A 17,596-nucleotide genomic window follows, 5' to 3' on the forward strand; every position below is an offset into this window, starting at 1 on the left:
TCTATAAATGTTGAGCTTACAATCAAAAGATAAGAAGCGGATATAGGGTTATCCTAAAGAGAAGGTGTCGGGCATTGTGTCCCACGCCAATACTGCGACAATTTTCACCGACAGTGCGCTCATCATCCCGCCTCACTTGGGAAAGTTCACAACCCAATTATTGCAAAACCGTATATGAAAGCTACAAAATGATTGCTACAAAACCACTTGGGCGAATGTTTGTCGAAGTACATGAATGAAGGTTTAAAAAAACACGATCCTCAGCCCAGCCATTGAATACATGCAAGTGACCTCACCACTAAGTATCTTATCCTCTGGATTTTCTCTGATGCTTCCCTTCCCCAGAGAGATTGGATGAATTGACAGACGTGCCAGCTGTACCAGATGATGGGAAGACTGATGATGAAGTAGTTGCACTGGAACTGTCGCTGTCCTGCAATAAAAGTGCCTTGCGCTTCTTCGATCCCGAGGTGTTCTCTGAGGTCTGCAAGCCCTGGTGCATCTTGTTGGGAGTGTGGATTTCGAATCCGGTGAACCCAGAAGATGCAGAGATACGGGTGCCTGAAGGTGGTAGGGATGCGGGCAGGTATTCTGTTTGGCTAACCATGACCACCTGCTTGGAGGTCAGGTTAGTCAACAAGTTGTGGTATCTCTCCCTCGCTGTCATGATCAATGACCTGTCTGGTGCATCATCCTTGTCCACCAGTACTGCATCGATCATCTCTCGTAGGACGTTGATCAGCTTGGCATGAGTGAGCTTCCAGCACTTCTGTGCAGGAAAAGGCCACAGCAAGTCGTAGATCTTCCTCCATATTGCCATCATGTTGCCGACCTTCCAGTATGGATCAAGGGAACGCTTGAGTTGGTAACACCGAACTTCGCCCATTGAGGCACCGAACAAGAATGCACAAGAAGTTCCGGAGAAGTGGCTGTGTGTGCAGTAGTTCTGGTATGACCGCGGCGTGCCGATGTGAGGGGGGGTGTGTTATTCTCGCCCCAACCTGCATTAGAATGTTTGAACTTCTTTGCGGTGAGGTTGGCTGAATCAACTGTAGTGGAAATCCCCATCTCTATGGGATCGGTATTACGAACAGGGACAGGCCAATCTTGAAGTTGATGGTAAGGACCTGTAATGTTCACCCCGAGCACGAATGCGAGAAAGATAAATGACTCTAAATCATGGCAGATATTGGGGGGATGCTCTCAGTCGACACTACTGTAAGGGAAAGTTCCCTACTTTCATGAGCACTCCAGCAAAAAGCATGAAAAAAGGATGAGCGTACCATTGTAGTCCACTTCTTTTTCTCTTCCAAAGCTTTCTCTGAGTCATCCAAGAAGTCCAGTGCTAAGCTGAAGTCCCCAATCATTCCAGGACGCATGGGAAACCACTCAGATTCTACTGTTTCTCCACAGAATTTGGGCACGCCCTCATCAATGCACCAATTAGGCACAGTGTGATCTTGATCCGCTATGGGCACCCAAAACCATGTATTGCCATCACTGGTATCACTGTGGATTAACCTGCATAACCAAGTGTTGAGATGACCTAGGTTGTGGACTCTAAGCATTCTGAAATTTCGGACTGAGACATGCACTCACCCTTCAAAGCACCTATCAACCCTGAGAAGAATTCCCATCGACAGGAGAACCAGGTACACCTGACTGCGTTGGTCTTGAAGACGGTTCAATAGTGCACAAGGGGATAGATTTCTGCAGACAAGGGCTTCATGATGTTCGCAACACTGTCTGGTACTCGTGCCCCATCACAGTCAATCATCATAACAGGGTGCATGGACATGCGTTGATCACGAATAGGGAGGTGTCTGGGGTAGGAACCTTCTTTGTCCTCATCATCCCACGCAGGTTTGGGCCATCGCTTGAACAAGACTGACTGTGACTTCTTCTCAGCCTCAGTGTCAGGAATAACATCAGGATACAGAATCTTTTCTTGCTCTATTAAACGAAATGAGATGCAGATCAATGAGGCACAGATAGTTCAGAACGCACCTAGTTTTATGCGAGCCTTTTGAAGGCGCTCCTTGTCCTCCAAAAGTTGATGGATCTCTCCATCCAGTGAGAAATGGTCAACCTGCCAAACTTCTTTTATGATCAAAGTCTCTTGATCAACCCCCGGTTGCTGTCTTGGGCCTCTGACCGCCATCACCCAAGTGGTGCGGCCAAATCCGGCAATACCACTATAGATGATTGAAAGCACCGAAGTCAGCACCATGTCTTCTTCTGTGGTACTGTTTGCCTTCATCAACCACAAGGACAAGTTGTTCGTGGAAGTGGGAGCTTGGTAGTAGGGATCGTATCTGAGATAGCGAAGGTCGGTATGCATGAACCAAGATAAGACTTGCATGTATTTGATGGGATCAGTGTAGATATCGATGGGTTCAGAAAAGGCCCCACAATCGCGAGTGAAAAGAGCAATCCTCATTTCTGGTCCAGTCAAGAGAGCTCCTATGAAGAAGCGACGATGCACTTGGTTGGTGAAGACCAGACGGGAAACTTCTACCATGTACTCCTTGGATGCCTTGAGAAGAACCTTGGAGTGGCGATACTTGACATCAATAACGGATTTAACATCGGACCACTTGTGTGAGTCGTTGGTCACAAGGGTGATATCCGGCTTGTGTGCGCCAACCCAGCTTGTCTTGGATGATGCCGCCACCCCTGATCTGGCTTGAAAGAATGTGGTACCTGTGCTTATCCAATGGCGATGAGGATCGTCGGAATTGTGTGGCTGTATGACTCCCAGCTCTGTGAGGTACCGATCCACCCACAAGCATGTCTTCGCGCTGGGAATGAGTTGCAAAATCCGTGTGCAATGGATGCAAACTCACCTTGTTCAAAAACTCAACCAGGCGCACTTCATCGGAAGGACCATACAGCCAAGGACACACATCCTTTGACCAATGACTCACGACGAATCCTTCAGCTTGGTTTAGTGCCTGCAATGAGAGATTGTGAGGGTATGTTGTCTGAAAACAAAATGCACATACCTCTGTGACAAGTGTCTTAGTCACAGCCATTGTGATCGCAGCGTTTGTGTCAAGGTCAGCAACATCCGCAACTTCCATCAAAGCACTGAGAAGTACAGTATTCACTCTCTGGGTTTCTATCTGGGTCTGTACAAGGATATCGGTGGATGATGGCGTCTTCTTGCTGGGCGCTTTATTTGACATCACTTTGCAGCCTACTTCATGTATCTTCTGCGCCATGTCCTGAAGTGTGTCGTCTGTGAGGTTTACAGAATGCAGAAGAAATAGTGTGCGGAGGCGCGTGAACAGATCATAATATCGGCCGTTGTTGATGCAAGTTTGCTTGACAGCCTGCAAATTGGCCTCATTGAGGAAGGATGGCATGGATACGCTGCCATTCAGAAGAGGGAATGTATTCAAGGAGCAACATCTGTTATTGTGGAAGGCGCGGTGTTTTAGGGTCTTCACAGCCCAATATTGAGTATCTGCCCGGAGTGGTCCCTTTGCATCCAGGTTATGGACACAAGAACCCATCTGGTGGCATTTATCAATAAAGTGAGCAAGGCATGATGGTCCAACTGCCATGGTAGTGAACTCTTTTGAACTCTTCTTTGGCGTTTGGAGGAGTAGTGTCAGTTTGGGGGAGAAGTGCAACATTTTCCGTTCCAGTCTGGTGGAGTGTCCACCAAACAAGCAACCCAAATCCCACATAAAAAAGGTTAGTACTAATCAGTTTGTCAACAGATGCGCTCATACATCCATATCAACAAGAGCAACAAAGTAAGTCTTCTATACAACTGCAATGTTCGAGGCGATCAAGATGAGTTGCATTCACAGATTTACCAGACTCCATCAATAACCGTTAGTGAGTCAAGCTGGGCCTTAATGGTAAGGTGCTTCCTTGTGGGAATTTCCCGCCCATCAATCCAGCGTGCATTACTGTGAAATGTTTCACTACCAAATAAGGAGCTGCCCGCACACCATCCAGAACAATGAGCTCTCGAAAGATGACGTCTATTCAAGTTTCCTTTGACGACAAAGAATTTTCTCTGGTTTTGGATGCCCTGCAACTCATGCAAAGCGAGCTAGCTGTGACTCTTGCTAATCGTTTACTTACCCATACCCCACCTTCACCGCATTCAACCGAAGACGATCCAACAGGAGGCAGACAATACGCAGGTGGACGTGCTCTTTCGGGTGGCAAGGGATCTTACCGGGTGCAACCTTACCGTCTTTGCCTGAGGAATTCCAGGAATTTGGCTATGGGAGGAAGGTGGACCATTGGTGAAAAAACGGCCCGTTCTTCCAACATCTCTGCAGAAGCCTTCATTGGGGTGATTGCGGCCATGGACACTGGTCTTCAGTCGGATCTGTCCCAGTGGATGGAGAGTATTCGCTCTGTGGCATCTGAGATTCAGTTGTCAGGTGCTACTGTGACATCTTTGACTTACCGGTGTAAGGATGGGGTGGAAAGGGTGTTGGGTGGAGTTTGATTTCCATGGTGAACTACATCCAGCTAGCAATGAAATGCCAGAGGTGCGTTTCAAACATTCATTCTACTTTCATGATCATTAATCAAATGGGCTTTAGCATGATAGATTCATCTACTAATTACAGCGATTTATACAATACCCTACCAGTGGACAGACCTACTCTTCGCACCTTTCTGTTCTGGATTGCCACCGGTTTCAAGTTCATGCACTTGGCAGCAGGGGGGTCATTCTATTTACTAATTCTAGTGGCCGCCAAAGACCTGCGATGGACTGTAACTAGAATGCAAGCCAATGTGCCCTGGGAAATCGCCAAGATGTTGAGAAGGCCGAATTCCTGCGGTAAGTCCCGCCCAGCCCATATCAGCAGTCGGTTCCTGTACCTGAAAAAACTGGAACAGAAAGCGATTTACAGCTTCTCATAGAAAGGAGAATTATACCGATGATATCTCGTCTGCGTAAAGTGCTACCTTTGAGCATAGCTGGTGCATTTGTAGCCCTGGACCGGGAGGTGGACTGGACATGCATTAGGGACACTGACTGCCTTTTTGATGGGGTGAATACTAAGTAAGGATCATCTTATCGCTGTTCACACAGGTATCTAATTATATCTATTTCAGTAATTACCAGCTCCCTTCTCATCGCAAATCAGCGTGGAGAAGTTGTCTAGACCCTTGCTGGGACGATACATTGAGCCTGGGGTGCATCACCAGGTCATTTGGAGATGTAGGCGCAGCAAGACTACCACACTTACCCAAATTCTTCGATGACTCTACCTCCATCAAGACCTTCCCAAGGTTGATTTCCATAGAGACAGCCTTTAACCGTAACGCTCCAGAGAACCGACGCAATCCGGTTAACGGCGACAAAGTGCAGAACTTGCTGTGGACTATCAAGCAGCGAAAGATCGTTGAGGAGAGTGCAGTAACAATCACAGATACAGAAGATTTAAAGGCAAAGGTGAGCTTTCATGGGTCTGGGAATCGTATGCAACTGACAGGTCTTGTATGGGGCAGCTATCCACGTTCTACCCCTCTGGAATCAAACAACTGGACGCCTACATCAGGATTCCAATGTCTATCCTTCCGGGAGCATTGGAAATTTGCAACTTGGATGGGAGCCTCATGGCGTTCATCTGCAATTTCATGCCTCCTTCAATGCGAGATACGCTTTTCCCATTACTGAAATCTGCTTTTGATTGCCTAGAGGTGTTCATGAATCGCACCGTGTTGTCTATATCTCAAGAGACCCAGGATCCTGAGGCTGTATTACAATCCAAAGCAAACGAACCATTTCGCTGCATTCACTTTAGCCATTGGAATAGATATGGTCTTTCAGTGAGTACATGCTTATGTTCATTGATATGCAGACACTGACGTCTAGTAGGGCAACACGGCACCTGCTGACGCACACCCTCATGATTTGGTGGCTACATCAGGCAGAACTAACCTCACGCAAACGCTGCCTTACATGTCATGCGAAACTTTCGAATACGAGCAACTGTATCTCAACATCCAGAATAACCTAAGGGAGGTTTTTGAGTGGATAGAGCAGACAGTGAGTGATTTTTGCAGACTGTAGTACATTCTCTAATGCATAATGTATTTAGGTTGCTCATTATCTTCCAGACGACTATACTGCTCTCGCTGAGCTTGTTAATATTCTTCCCAACGCTGGTGGATCACCGATAAAACCTTTCTTGTCTCTGGTAGTGAACATCAACGTCTGCACAATAGGTCATCAAGATGGAAAGGACTTTCGACTGTGTTTAGTACTGCCCATTGGTAACTTTGTAGGGGGTGGACTGGTGATGAGGGAGCAGGGAGTTGTTGTTGAGATGCATAACGGTGATTTTGCTTGCTTTAGGTCCAATGAAACAACACATTTCAACTTGGACTACATAGGCGAAAGAGCCTCCTTGGTACTTCATTCAGATGGAGAGTTTCAGAAGTGGAAGGATAATCGCAATGGTTGGAAGGATCATGGGTGCTTCAATTCCACTTAGACTCCTGTAGATCTTACATTGCTGTCCAACAGTCGCTCATCTTTCAACCATGGACCTAACTGTTACCAATGCTCAGAGTCTACTTTCCCCTTATTTTGAGTAAGCAGCTTCTATCCGCATTGCCTCTGAGCTTATCATTCAGAAGGTAATGGAACCGTGTCTCTTTGCTCTGAGCCGAACTTCATTTATGTAATTCTGTGCGTGCTACTAATATTTCCTTTACTTTCCCATTCCTTCTCTCTTATTCTACCCATGTCTAGGCCTAACACTAGAAGTGCCTCAGGGCAAGGCTCATCTGTCCCCATCCGTGGTAATGGAGTCTCCTCAGCAGCTCGTGGAACATCCTCAACACGTGGAACCGGGCGTGGAACTGGGCGTGGAACGGGACGTAGAAATGGACGTGGAACTGCACCAAGAGGTAGAGGCATGGCTCAGAAGGGTGCAGTGGATACCAACAAGAACACCAGCACACCACCGACCTCTACTAGGGATACCTCCTCATCTGCCTCTCGGGCATCTCGGGCATCTCGGGCCAAGTCCAAGTCTGCGACTCCTGGTGGCCTTTCTGCTCAGGAGGAAAACCTGTTAAAGGAGCTCGCTGCTAAGAAGAAAGCAGTGGCTTCTCAGGCAGCTGAAAATGTCAAGAATGGTAAGCATTAGACCACTCTAAGCAAAGTATGCTAATATGTTGTCGATAGCATCACGCAAGAGGGCAGCAGATCTTCTGTCCAATGAGACAGATAAGGAGTCCTCTGGCTCTGCAGATGAAGGAGATGCCCACCATGTGCAGTTACCACCATCAAAAGTTAGGAGGATTCAGCGATCAAGCTCACCTTTCGCAGACTCTCAAGATACCGGTATGGTAAAATCAATTCTTGGTTCGGAGATTGATAGCATGGATGAGTTGGACAAGGAAGACCAGGAGTACCAGGAGGAGGAGCAGGAGGAGGAGCAGGAGGAGGAGGAGGGCGAGGGTGAGGGTGAGGGTGAGGGTGAGGGTGAGGGTGAGGGTGAGGGTGAGGGTGAGGGTGAGGGTGAGGGTGAGGGTGAGGGTGAGGGTGAGGAGGAGGAGGAGGGACAAGGGGAGGAAGACATGGAGGGGGTGGAAGGGGAGCATGCTAAATTTTCTGGTGAAGAGGTAAGTGCTCATTGTGATTTGATACAGATAGCTAACAGACTACTACCACCAGGTGCAAGTAAGCTCGGAGCCATACATTATGACCAGCGTTCCCAGATCAAAGGTATCAAAGGTAGCTATGCTCGGTCATATGGAAAGCCCCCGCACCAAACGCATTGCCATCTCTGGCCACAAGGCCCTACGTTTGCATGTCGCTACAGTAGAAGGCTTTCCTTCCTCCGCTGATAGAGACCAGCTGTGTTGGGACCTCATCCTGGAATCGTCCAAGCAAGACAAGTTGTTGTGGGAGAAGATGAAGGAGATACAAGGTGATGACGCCCTCAAGGCTCAGCTCATTGACTATGCAAGTGACTTTCTCTTTCTTGTATCTGTAAGCTGATTAGTACTCTTGCAGACATGGAAAGGCGCCACTCAGATAAGGGGCGAGCTTGTCGCCAAAGCCAGAATTAGTATTCCCGCCTGTTTTGGAGTTGGGGCAGGCTCCGACTGGACTGATGATGACCTCCAGGAAGCTTTGAAGTGGTTGCTGGATGATATGAGGTTTATGAATGGCGGCATGGATGTGAGGGTGAGTCTTCAACTTGGAAGACCAAAGCAGAGTTGGACTAATACTAATAATTCATATACCCAGAATCTCACCTGTGACGCACAGGCACCACTCAAAAACCCAGCATTCAGAGTACTACTGGAGGCTCAGTGGTGGGGTCCCAAAGGTGAAGGTAGGAGGTGCGGTAGGAAGGGAAATGCCTACACGGATAATCTTCCTATCCTGGCTCTTATCGGTTGTGCAGTAAGTCACCATCCTTCATGCTTGAGTGTGACTGATGATGATTGTAGGTTGAGTGTGTCCTTCTTGGAGTAAAAAGAGGATCACTGGTAGACTTCTCAGAAAGTTACTTCAAAACGCGGTTTGATTTTTTAATTTTAATTTTTTATACATATCTAATGCATTATCACAGGTGGGAGTGCTTTATGGAGTTGCTCACACAATTTTCCAACAAATGTCCGACTTATTTGGAGACTGTCTGGGATGAGCTGAAGGAGGGGCTCTGGTGCGTCCATGATTTTCACGTGTATAGACTCTGCTAACAGTGCCAATACAGGAAAGGCCACACTGCTCTATCAACTGACACTCCTACCCCAATATTTGATTTCTCAGCCCTAGAGACAGCAGCTAAGGTATCCAAGCAGGGGAAGGCGTAGTAGTATATTCCAAATTTTTGTCACTATGATTAACTATAGTTTGAATTGATTTGTCTTTGGTCCTACTTTTTTTGGCGTGAAAAGTGAATATAAATGCAAATATAGCAGACATATAGCAAACATATAGCAAAAATATAGTGAATTAAAGGAAAAAAATTGAGGTGCCTCCAAATTTTGGAAGTTGAATATATATGCATATATATACTCCTAGCTACAATTAATGCCATATGGATCTATAGCTCACTATATGTGACTATATGTCCTCTCTATAGAGGGGGGGATTGCTTTAGATGCTATGACGTCTATAGATGCTATATATTCATATATAGTGCTATATGAGCTAATATAGCAATAACCCTTTTTCCTGATGTACAAGGGTGGCAGCACCTAGAACATAGCAGGAGTTGGAAGAGGTAACGGTGTAGTACTTATGTGAGGAAAGAGAGCCAGACAGATCTTGAAGTCAAGCCCAAGCTTCAAGTTTGGGGTCCTGGGTGAATAACTGCTGTTGGCTGAGTTCATCACAGGTCAAGTCTGGATCCAATCATCAATGCTAATACATATAAGACTTGTAACTTAGTAAGAGCTATACAGTTGCGGACAAGCAAACTCGACAAATTTGGTCTTCAATTTTTAGGCACTCCACAATTGCTCAAATCACACATGTAACATAGGCTACAGACACTGAATATTGTATTTTAGGACATAATGAATGAGCCAATTGTTGAAGTCCGAAGAGTCTGAGGCAGTGAAGATGGCTGAAGCGTAAGATGCGAGCGAAACCAAAAGTGGTCTGAGCAAGCAACGCTTTGATGTTGGCAGCAGCTCGTCCATATTACAATGTGTCGTTTGCTACGATACATATATTTTTCATCTCTATGCTAACCTACTATAAGAAGTTGATTACTTTCGTATGAACATCTCAGCTCCTTCAGAGACTGAGATGTAATCCCCAGTTATTTTTAAAGAGATTATGCGAGCGGGTGCAACAAAGAGGGAGCTGGAAAGACAAATGTATATCTCAGACTCTAGGAAAGATCTCTGGATGACTATAGTACCTGGAAAGACAAATGTATCTAATGGTATGTTAGCTCTATAGGTTAATGTAGAAATGAATAAAAACATACATCTCAGACTCTACGAAAGATCTGAGATGTTCGGTCGATGCTACTCGTTCTTTATAGTATGGTTAGCATAGATAAGTAAATTACTGTAACATAGGAATAGACATCTCAATATTGACAAGCCTCGGCTAACGTCAACGTGTCACCTCGTCATACAGTTATGGATGCCTCATTGAACCACAACATTAAAATTTAACCACTCAAGCCACAACAACTGCATAAATTTGTTTCAAAATAATTTTGCCCCATACATAGACCTCTGGTTGAGGTCTTCATATGTTTTGAAGAAAAAAAAGTGAGCTGTTCAAGCACAGCATCAACAACAGTGAATGGGTGCCTAATTTGCCAAGCATGGCTCAATGAATCAGCCTCAATTAGGTAAGAAAAGCTTGCTGGACTTGGACCCTGGCCTAGTACAAATTCTGACTCGGACCACAAACCTCTCATGATTTGCTTGCTACTCTTGCAAAAATTCACCTATTTCTATGAATTCAAATGGGATGGATACCTGAGGTGTTCTTCATCATATTCCATTTGTTTTTGAAGGCTTTGGGCTCCATGGAGTTGTACATGGCAAAGCAGAAATTTCAATTGGGCCAAATTTGGGCTTGTCACAAATGGTAATCACACAATTTCATTATCTTTTCTCGATCAATTTCAGTCGTGTTTTTTGAGAGTCCAAGAGACATGTATTCAGCAGGGAATCAAGGTGTGTTGAATGTGTAAAAGTGTGTAGTTGTGATGTGATTTGGAAAATGATTCATAGAGCCATCCTGTGTCATTGAGCCATCCTTGACTGTACTTGGACATTGTGCTCATATGGTTTCACTTTCATCTTTCCGGTCCGTTCTCCTCTGACTCTCTCATTTCGACTGACTCCAACAATTTTTCCTGTTACTTTACATTGCTAATGAGCCGTAGATACTTTGTTTATTATCAGGTACTAGGCTCGTTGTGGGGAATTCCCCCACTGTAGGTGTAAAACCCCGTCCTTTCCGCATCATCTCACATCAGTTCCGCGTATTCCGCACATTCCGCATTTCCCGTGCATCGTCCGATGGGTTCCGCATTCCCGCGCATCCTTCAGAACCCGCCCGCACTATCCGATATTCCCACGCATCGTCAGACAACCTTCGCATGTCCTGTCCCCATCCTTCCAGGTCCATTGGTATGCTGTATCCCTCTTCCCGCTGTTCCTAACGTTATCCGGATCAAACTGACACATACCCTTATGGCACGGACCCCTATTCTGGAGTATTGCGCCCATGTGCACTGCCTGCCTTCACTTCCGCTTCCTGAGAGACTTACTACCTGTACCTCAGTGTTCCTTAAAAATAAACTTCCCTTTAAGTAGTGGTACTCAGGGCTTGGGGGTTTTTTATCGAATCCCATCTTTTACCTTCCCACTTTTCCTTCACCTTACTAGAGGACCGCTTTGACTTATGCCCACTATCAATCTAACCTTGTGATATACTTCCTTCGACTTCACCTGTGAGTTCCGACGAATCAGTACGTTCTGCACTTTATCCATTTGAGTTCCGTTTCATTCCTTTCCATTCCACTTGAGTTCCGCTCGGGTTCCACTTGTTCCGTGCGAGTTCCGCTTGTTCCGCTTGTTCCGCATTTTTGCGGATCCTCATCCTACCTGCGGGAGGGTTGATTAGGGTCGTTTAGACAGAGACTAGTACTCCCCAGTAGCAATCCCCTTTAGGGTCGAACGTGCTTGCTCTCAAGTGAGGCAGTAGGCAGCAAAGACCCAACTGTGTAGTAGATCAATTTCTCTCCGCTGCACTTGTTGTACCCACATCGTACAAAGAGCTCCTTCAGAGACTGAGATATACTTTGTTTATTATCAAATCGTCCTGTCCCACTCATTACCATTCACTTTACCAATCTCTCCACATCTAGAGTTGAAACTGTCATTCAAGCATCGTTTTACAAACCCTGTTTAGTATAGTCTTGGACAAGCTGTATTTAGCATGTAACTAGACCAAAAATGTGGTAACAGAGAACAGACTGTTACCTAACAAGCGAGGAAGCGAGGAAGAGCCTATGATCTTGTAATGTTTTAACTTCATCTGATTTACCTTGTAACTTTTACAAGCTTTACATTTGGTACATATCTGCTTTGACTTACATACATGCATGCTACAATATCACGCACTTCTGTTAGTTTATTTGCAAGTTTTGCACACTTCATGTACAAACCTTACATTCTGCACACATCTGCTAAGACTTGTATACAGGCTACAATCTCATGCATACCTCCACACTTCTGTTTGTTACTTTACAAGCTTCACACACTTTCAGTACAAGCTTTGCATTTCACACATATCTGTTGCTACTTGTGTACGTGGTACAATCTCATACATACCATCTACCAGTCTGTTCAGGGTTTGTAAGCCATAAAAGGCAGTAATTGGCCATACACACAGGCGGTTCTTTTGTTGATGACTAACGGCGATCAGGTTGACCATTTTTGGTACCTAGTTTCACACTTTCAACTCTGTCGGTATCTCCTACAAATTTATCCCTTAGTCAGTGCAAACGGCTGTTTGGATCCAGTTTCCAGAGCATCAAGTCCTTGAAGGTGGATGAGGTATCAGGCACGAGCCTGGGTTACTTGTCCGAGGTCATTAGAGGTTGTCTGAGGAACGTTCACCTCAAATGTCTTGTGTTTGATGACACAATGGATGCACTATTCTTGTTTGTGGGCCTCTGAAGACTTCACATTGATGGGTTATGTTTTGACTTGCAAGTTTTGCTTCATCTACCATCATGATTGGAAACATGCACATTCATATTTTCGCAGGCGCTCATGCAGAGCGTGCTGATGCTGCTACTTTCAAATTGGCAACCATCCCTACGTTCACTGAATGTGTATTCATATCAGAGAAGTCCATTGGTTTTCTCGCAGATGATCGTGGCGTCCAACCAGTGCCATGCAGATGACCTGCAAGATGTTTGTGCTGCTTGTGATATCCAGTTAAACTGGATAAGTTTGCTTTCATAAACTGATACCAGTATGTGCGTTGTGGGTGAGGAAAATAGACTCTGTGTGGATCAGAAGTCTAACAAGGGTGCGAGGCTTATACTCGTCCCAAGGGGATTGCTACTGGGTAGTGAGTCCTCAAATAAGTGTGAGGAAACAAAGACTAGACTCTGTCTAGCAACCCGAAGGGTTCCGGTCCTTACTAGGACTGGGAACACAAAGATGTGGAGGGTTCCCGACAAGCGGAACTAATGGAATTAATGTGGACTAAATGGAGGGAAAAGAAACTACAAACCTGCAGGAGGATGATTGGGCAAAGTTGGACCAGGCTTGTGTCTGGTACTTGCTCCAAGTCGTCGGATCTGATGTCAGGGTGTTTCGAGTGGAACTCACAGGGGCGGGAACAATGCAATGTGATCAAGAATAGATTCAGGAAGATATTTTAGACAGTGAGTGGAGTACTGGGAAGTACTCTGTAAGTGGAAGTGGAGTCGAGTCTATCAGAAGGTAAAAAACTAAGATCCCATCTATTGCTACCTATATAGGAAGGGGTTCCAAAATGCGCTATGCTACAACTGGGTGAGGCTGTGAGATAAGGAATTGGTCCCAAGTAGCAGAAGGATCTGTATAAGTACCGTAACACATAGGAAATGAGATAGGAACATGTTAGTAACACGGGGAATGTAACTAGTACTCACCAGTGAGGATGGAAGGACATGGACAGGATGGAGGAGGATGTTCCGAAGGCTAAAGGAATATAATGCGTGTGGTACGTGATTGTTCCGCTGGGTTCCGCTTGGTTCTGTGTAGCGGACGGCTCGGGGAAGATGTGGATGGGTAGCGGAATGCATGGGAAAATGGTGGGAAGGCATGGGAATTATACGGGATACGGGCCTACAGTGGGGATGTTCCCCACAGCGTCCTATAAATCCTATGGCGACGATACTTACACGGATCTAGGCTTTATCTTGAATTTACTTGAATTATTAGATTATTAAAAATTATTGGCTTTGAAGTCAGTATTCCTTGTTCTTTCCTACTGTTCACAATGTGCAGTTATTTTGCTGCGTGTAACACTATGGTCCCGTGTGTAAACGGGCTACAGTCCAAGTGATTGACAAATATGTCTCAAACTTGCCACCAAATATGCAGCTCATATGAACACTGGGCATGTGTGGTACGTGTATCTCTGCATCTTGAACCGGAGGAAGTTCGAAATTCATCTGTACTTTCCGGTGACCCACCGTCCTGGACATGATGTCCTTGCTGATATCATGGACATTGTCAACTTTTTCGCGGAAATTTCGCTCGATCAGATGCCGGTTATATAAGGTCAAATTTACCTAACAAGACGAAATCGGAATGACCGGCAACTCAAGTACTCAAGGCCCGGTGTTCATATGGAGTTGATCATCTCCCGAATTCGAATCTTCAACCGTAACATATGGCATTACAACAGAGTTCGCGAGGCATCATTAATTGAGCACATACATGTAAGTATTTTTTTTTCTAGTTTTCGAGGTCTTTGTGATATTCGCAATGCTGAGGCGTGGGTCCATGATAACAGGGTACATGAAACTCGTTTCAGATAACGGTGATGATCGATTCCAGCAGTGTACGAGTACATGAGATTTAGTGCTCAACAAATACTGCCTAGTACTCTCTTCCTCTTCTCAGAATATCTCTTTGTTCATCCAAGATGGCTAGGTCACATTTTCGGACATCAACGTTTGATCAACTTAGACCCTTTTATAAGGCGAACACCATGTCTGGGTTTCGACTATAATCCCACCACATGCTCTTCGCTCATATTCTCGCTGTAGCGATCCCGTGTATTGTTTCCCTGGTTGCTGCTTTGCATCTGAGTCGCAGACGCATCTACCCTTTGCCTCTGCCGCCTGGCCCTCGTCCATTACCATTCTTGGGTAACGCGCTCCAGTTGGACGCTAAACGACCTTGGCTCACATATACTGCGTGGGGAAAGACATATGGTTGGTGCCCCAATGACTTCGTCGAATGTTTGGATCTGATTTCATACTTGATCATAGGAAAAATTATTCACTCCCGCATCCTTGGGATCGACTTGGTTGTCATCAACTCCGAAAATATTGCACGGGAGTTGTTAGACAAGCGATCTGCAATTTACTCGGATCGCCCCGTCATTCGCACCAATGAATTGTATGTTTTGTCGGTTATGATTCAGCCAGTTCTTGATCAACTAACGAGGCAGAGCTGGACTGGCTTTCAATACTGCGCTCCTTCCATATGGCGAGACTTTGCGACGACATCGCAAGATATTCCATCAAGTTCTCAGGGCCGAAGCCTCTGTTTCATACCACGGGATGTACTCTCGCCACGCGAATGAACTGGTCGTCAATCTTTTGGATGCCACCAGTGACATGCAGAAACACACTGAAGTGTTCGTACCTAATTCAGTCGTTGTGACGTCTGGTCCAGCTGACGATCAAACAACTCTGACAGATACACGGGATCCCTAATCATGGCTGTAACATACGGGCACACTGCTCGCGGACACGATGACCCATTCCTTGCCCGCGCGCATGAACTCGTTGATATCGCCAAACATATTCTTTCCCCCGAGAGGGCCGCCATCTTCGCAGCCTTTCCTTTCCGTAAGTATCTCAATGCTGTCGACGACGTCAATTTTAACATTCAGCGTGTTGGTTGCAGTCGAAAAGTTGCCAATTTGGTGCTTTGGTGGAGCTTATGCCCTGATGGGACGCAGTAGAGAATTATGTCAGCAGCTCTTGAACGAGCCCTTTGATGAGGTGAAGACGCAGATGGTACGTTTGCGCATTGTGCATGCTCGTATTACCTGATCTTCTTGCCTACAGGCAAATGGTATCGCTTCACATTCATTAGTCGCCGACTTCCTCGGTCAATGTGACGACGACGCTGAGGAAGACACGATGAAGGCTGTTGCGTTAATGGCATACATAGGTAAAGGGTTTTTTAAAATACACAACATACGTCATTTGATGCGGATCGGTGTCTTAGGCGGTATAGACACGGTGAGCCATTAATTTTGGGAGTCCTGATCGCTTCTTTCCTTACATTGGATGTCCTGCAGTCTACATCCACATTGCAGATATTCCTGCTGGCTATGGTTCTCTATCCTGACGTCCAAGCCCGAGCCCGTGCAGAGATAAATCAAGTCGTGGGGCATGATAAAATGCCATGTATTGATGATAGAGCGTCACTACCCTACCTTGATGCCGTTCTCCGTGAGGTTCTGAGATGGTGTCCTCCCATACCCCTAGGTCGGTCCGCAGTCATATAACTATAACTTTACATTCGTATATCTGACCCCTTGCACAGGAATGGCACATGCAACATTAAATGATGATGTTTATGGCGGGTACTTTATCCCCAAAGGTTCGAAATCATACGAGTCGAAGTTCCCGTTGACTGATCTGTGGTTCAATCAGGTACGGTCGTAATGGTTAATCAGTGGTATGTTACGACGCAGTTTATACAATTACTTGAGTTGAGCATGCCTCAGGGCGCTGTCCCGGGACGAAGACACGTATCCCGACGCAGCGCGCTTCGATCCTGATCGCCATCTGACAGCTGACGGGCAGCTGAAGGACAATTTTGTCAATCATTTTGCGTTTGGTCATGGCAGGTGAATATCTCATTGGCTACCAATTTAAGTTGTTTACGGACTCGTGCAGGCGCATTTGTCCAGGTAGGCTGATTGATGGTTCATCACATACATCTTGGGGATGACATATGCCCTTGGAAGGTCGTTGGTTTGTAGAGAACAGTCTATGGACTGCAATGGCTGCTATACTCGCTGTCTTGCGCATCGATCATGCCAGGGACTCAAATGGAGACAAGGTTGAGGTGAAACCGGAAGTCACAACCGGCATGGTGATGTGAGTGACTTGGATGTACGTGCGAGAAACCTGCAGCTAACTTTGAGTTCAAAGTCACCCGCAGCCTTTCCTGTGCTCGTTTGAAAGCGTGAATACTACGCGAGAAGGGCAGCTTCGAGAAACAATGAATTTGAAGTAGCATACAGTTGTTTGCACTTGGTGGTATTCCTTGGGGTGTTTTCGGTATGTACATATGTATAATTGACCAGCGGCACAGCGTGAGCTCAGCGCTGGGGTTTTGTGGTCTCTGCGTTCTTGATATTGGAAGAGAATTGTTTTTATTGAGAGATCTGGCCACGATACCTGAGCGTAGATGGAAAAATACTTGGTAAGTTTCATGATCATCTCATCTCCCGACGAATTCGACTGAGTTGACGCCTGTTTTTCATTTGTTCTGAACGTGTTTAGCCTATGAGTGACCAATTGACTGAGTGCGAGACACGGCACCATTCAGCTTCCTTCCAGCTACAGCGAGTGATATGTCGACACAATGACCTTAACTCGCCTTAATAAGATGCAGAGCTTGAGAAGATGGGACTCCGGAGACAATGAATATCCAGAATAGTCCACTCACGGCATAATACACTCCAACTCATAGTACCCTGAGGTTGTATAGGGCAGTTTTTCTTTCTTCGGGAGACCTTTGGATCGTATGTAGCTTCCATTCATGCTGTCGAACATATATACAACATCGATTACGCAGTCGCTATGGCTCAGATCTTAGCATGTTAGTCTGGAACGATGAGGAGGTTGATGTGGGC

General features: G+C 45.9%; 5 protein-coding genes across 5 annotated transcripts; 3 read left to right on the forward strand and 2 right to left on the reverse strand.

Annotated features, from left to right (window-relative positions):
- Positions 1 to 1,172: 1,172 nt before the first annotated feature.
- EDB91DRAFT_1051942 (uncharacterized protein) lies at positions 1,173 to 1,678 on the reverse strand (the record flags this gene model as incomplete). Its single annotated transcript, XM_041313638.1, has 2 exons — positions 1,173 to 1,546; positions 1,600 to 1,678. Coding segments are annotated over 2 exons (453 nt in total), but the record flags the coding sequence as incomplete, so codon positions are not given.
- A 6-nt stretch (positions 1,679 to 1,684) lies between these two features.
- EDB91DRAFT_1247671 (uncharacterized protein) lies at positions 1,685 to 3,368 on the reverse strand (the record flags this gene model as incomplete). Its single annotated transcript, XM_041322840.1, has 4 exons — positions 1,685 to 1,953; positions 2,008 to 2,794; positions 2,847 to 2,954; positions 3,006 to 3,368. 4 exons carry the CDS (start codon positions 3,366 to 3,368, stop codon positions 1,685 to 1,687), a joined length of 1,527 nt encoding a protein of 508 aa, XP_041177913.1.
- A 1,075-nt stretch (positions 3,369 to 4,443) lies between these two features.
- EDB91DRAFT_1023219 (uncharacterized protein) lies at positions 4,444 to 6,215 on the forward strand (the record flags this gene model as incomplete). The annotated part of the gene is made up of 7 exons (XM_041312599.1): positions 4,444 to 4,520; positions 4,575 to 4,816; positions 4,876 to 5,041; positions 5,095 to 5,434; positions 5,491 to 5,811; positions 5,861 to 6,031; positions 6,084 to 6,215. Coding segments are annotated over 7 exons (1,449 nt in total), but the record flags the coding sequence as incomplete, so codon positions are not given.
- Positions 6,216 to 7,747: 1,532 nt separating this feature from the next.
- EDB91DRAFT_1052028 (uncharacterized protein) lies at positions 7,748 to 8,820 on the forward strand (the record flags this gene model as incomplete). Its single annotated transcript, XM_041313647.1, has 6 exons — positions 7,748 to 7,964; positions 8,001 to 8,086; positions 8,213 to 8,407; positions 8,455 to 8,525; positions 8,577 to 8,673; positions 8,710 to 8,820. The coding sequence occupies 6 exons, from the start codon at positions 7,748 to 7,750 to the stop codon at positions 8,818 to 8,820; spliced, it is 777 nt and encodes a 258-aa protein (XP_041177915.1).
- A 5,911-nt stretch (positions 8,821 to 14,731) lies between these two features.
- Positions 14,732 to 17,121, forward strand: EDB91DRAFT_1279135 (cytochrome P450; the record flags this gene model as incomplete). Its single annotated transcript, XM_041324699.1, has 13 exons — positions 14,732 to 14,927; positions 14,985 to 15,114; positions 15,167 to 15,355; positions 15,418 to 15,569; positions 15,628 to 15,740; positions 15,792 to 15,897; positions 15,955 to 15,968; positions 16,028 to 16,217; positions 16,276 to 16,332; positions 16,386 to 16,410; positions 16,460 to 16,582; positions 16,632 to 16,645; positions 16,703 to 17,121. The coding sequence occupies 13 exons, from the start codon at positions 14,732 to 14,734 to the stop codon at positions 16,837 to 16,839; spliced, it is 1,446 nt and encodes a 481-aa protein (XP_041177916.1). The 3' UTR covers positions 16,840 to 17,121.
- Positions 17,122 to 17,596: the final 475 nt, after the last annotated feature.

This window comes from Suillus paluster (genome assembly GCF_016628075.1).
Source record: "Suillus paluster strain FC165 chromosome Unknown EDB91scaffold_21, whole genome shotgun sequence".
NCBI classification, from domain to species: Eukaryota; Fungi; Basidiomycota; class Agaricomycetes; order Boletales; family Suillaceae; genus Suillus; species Suillus paluster.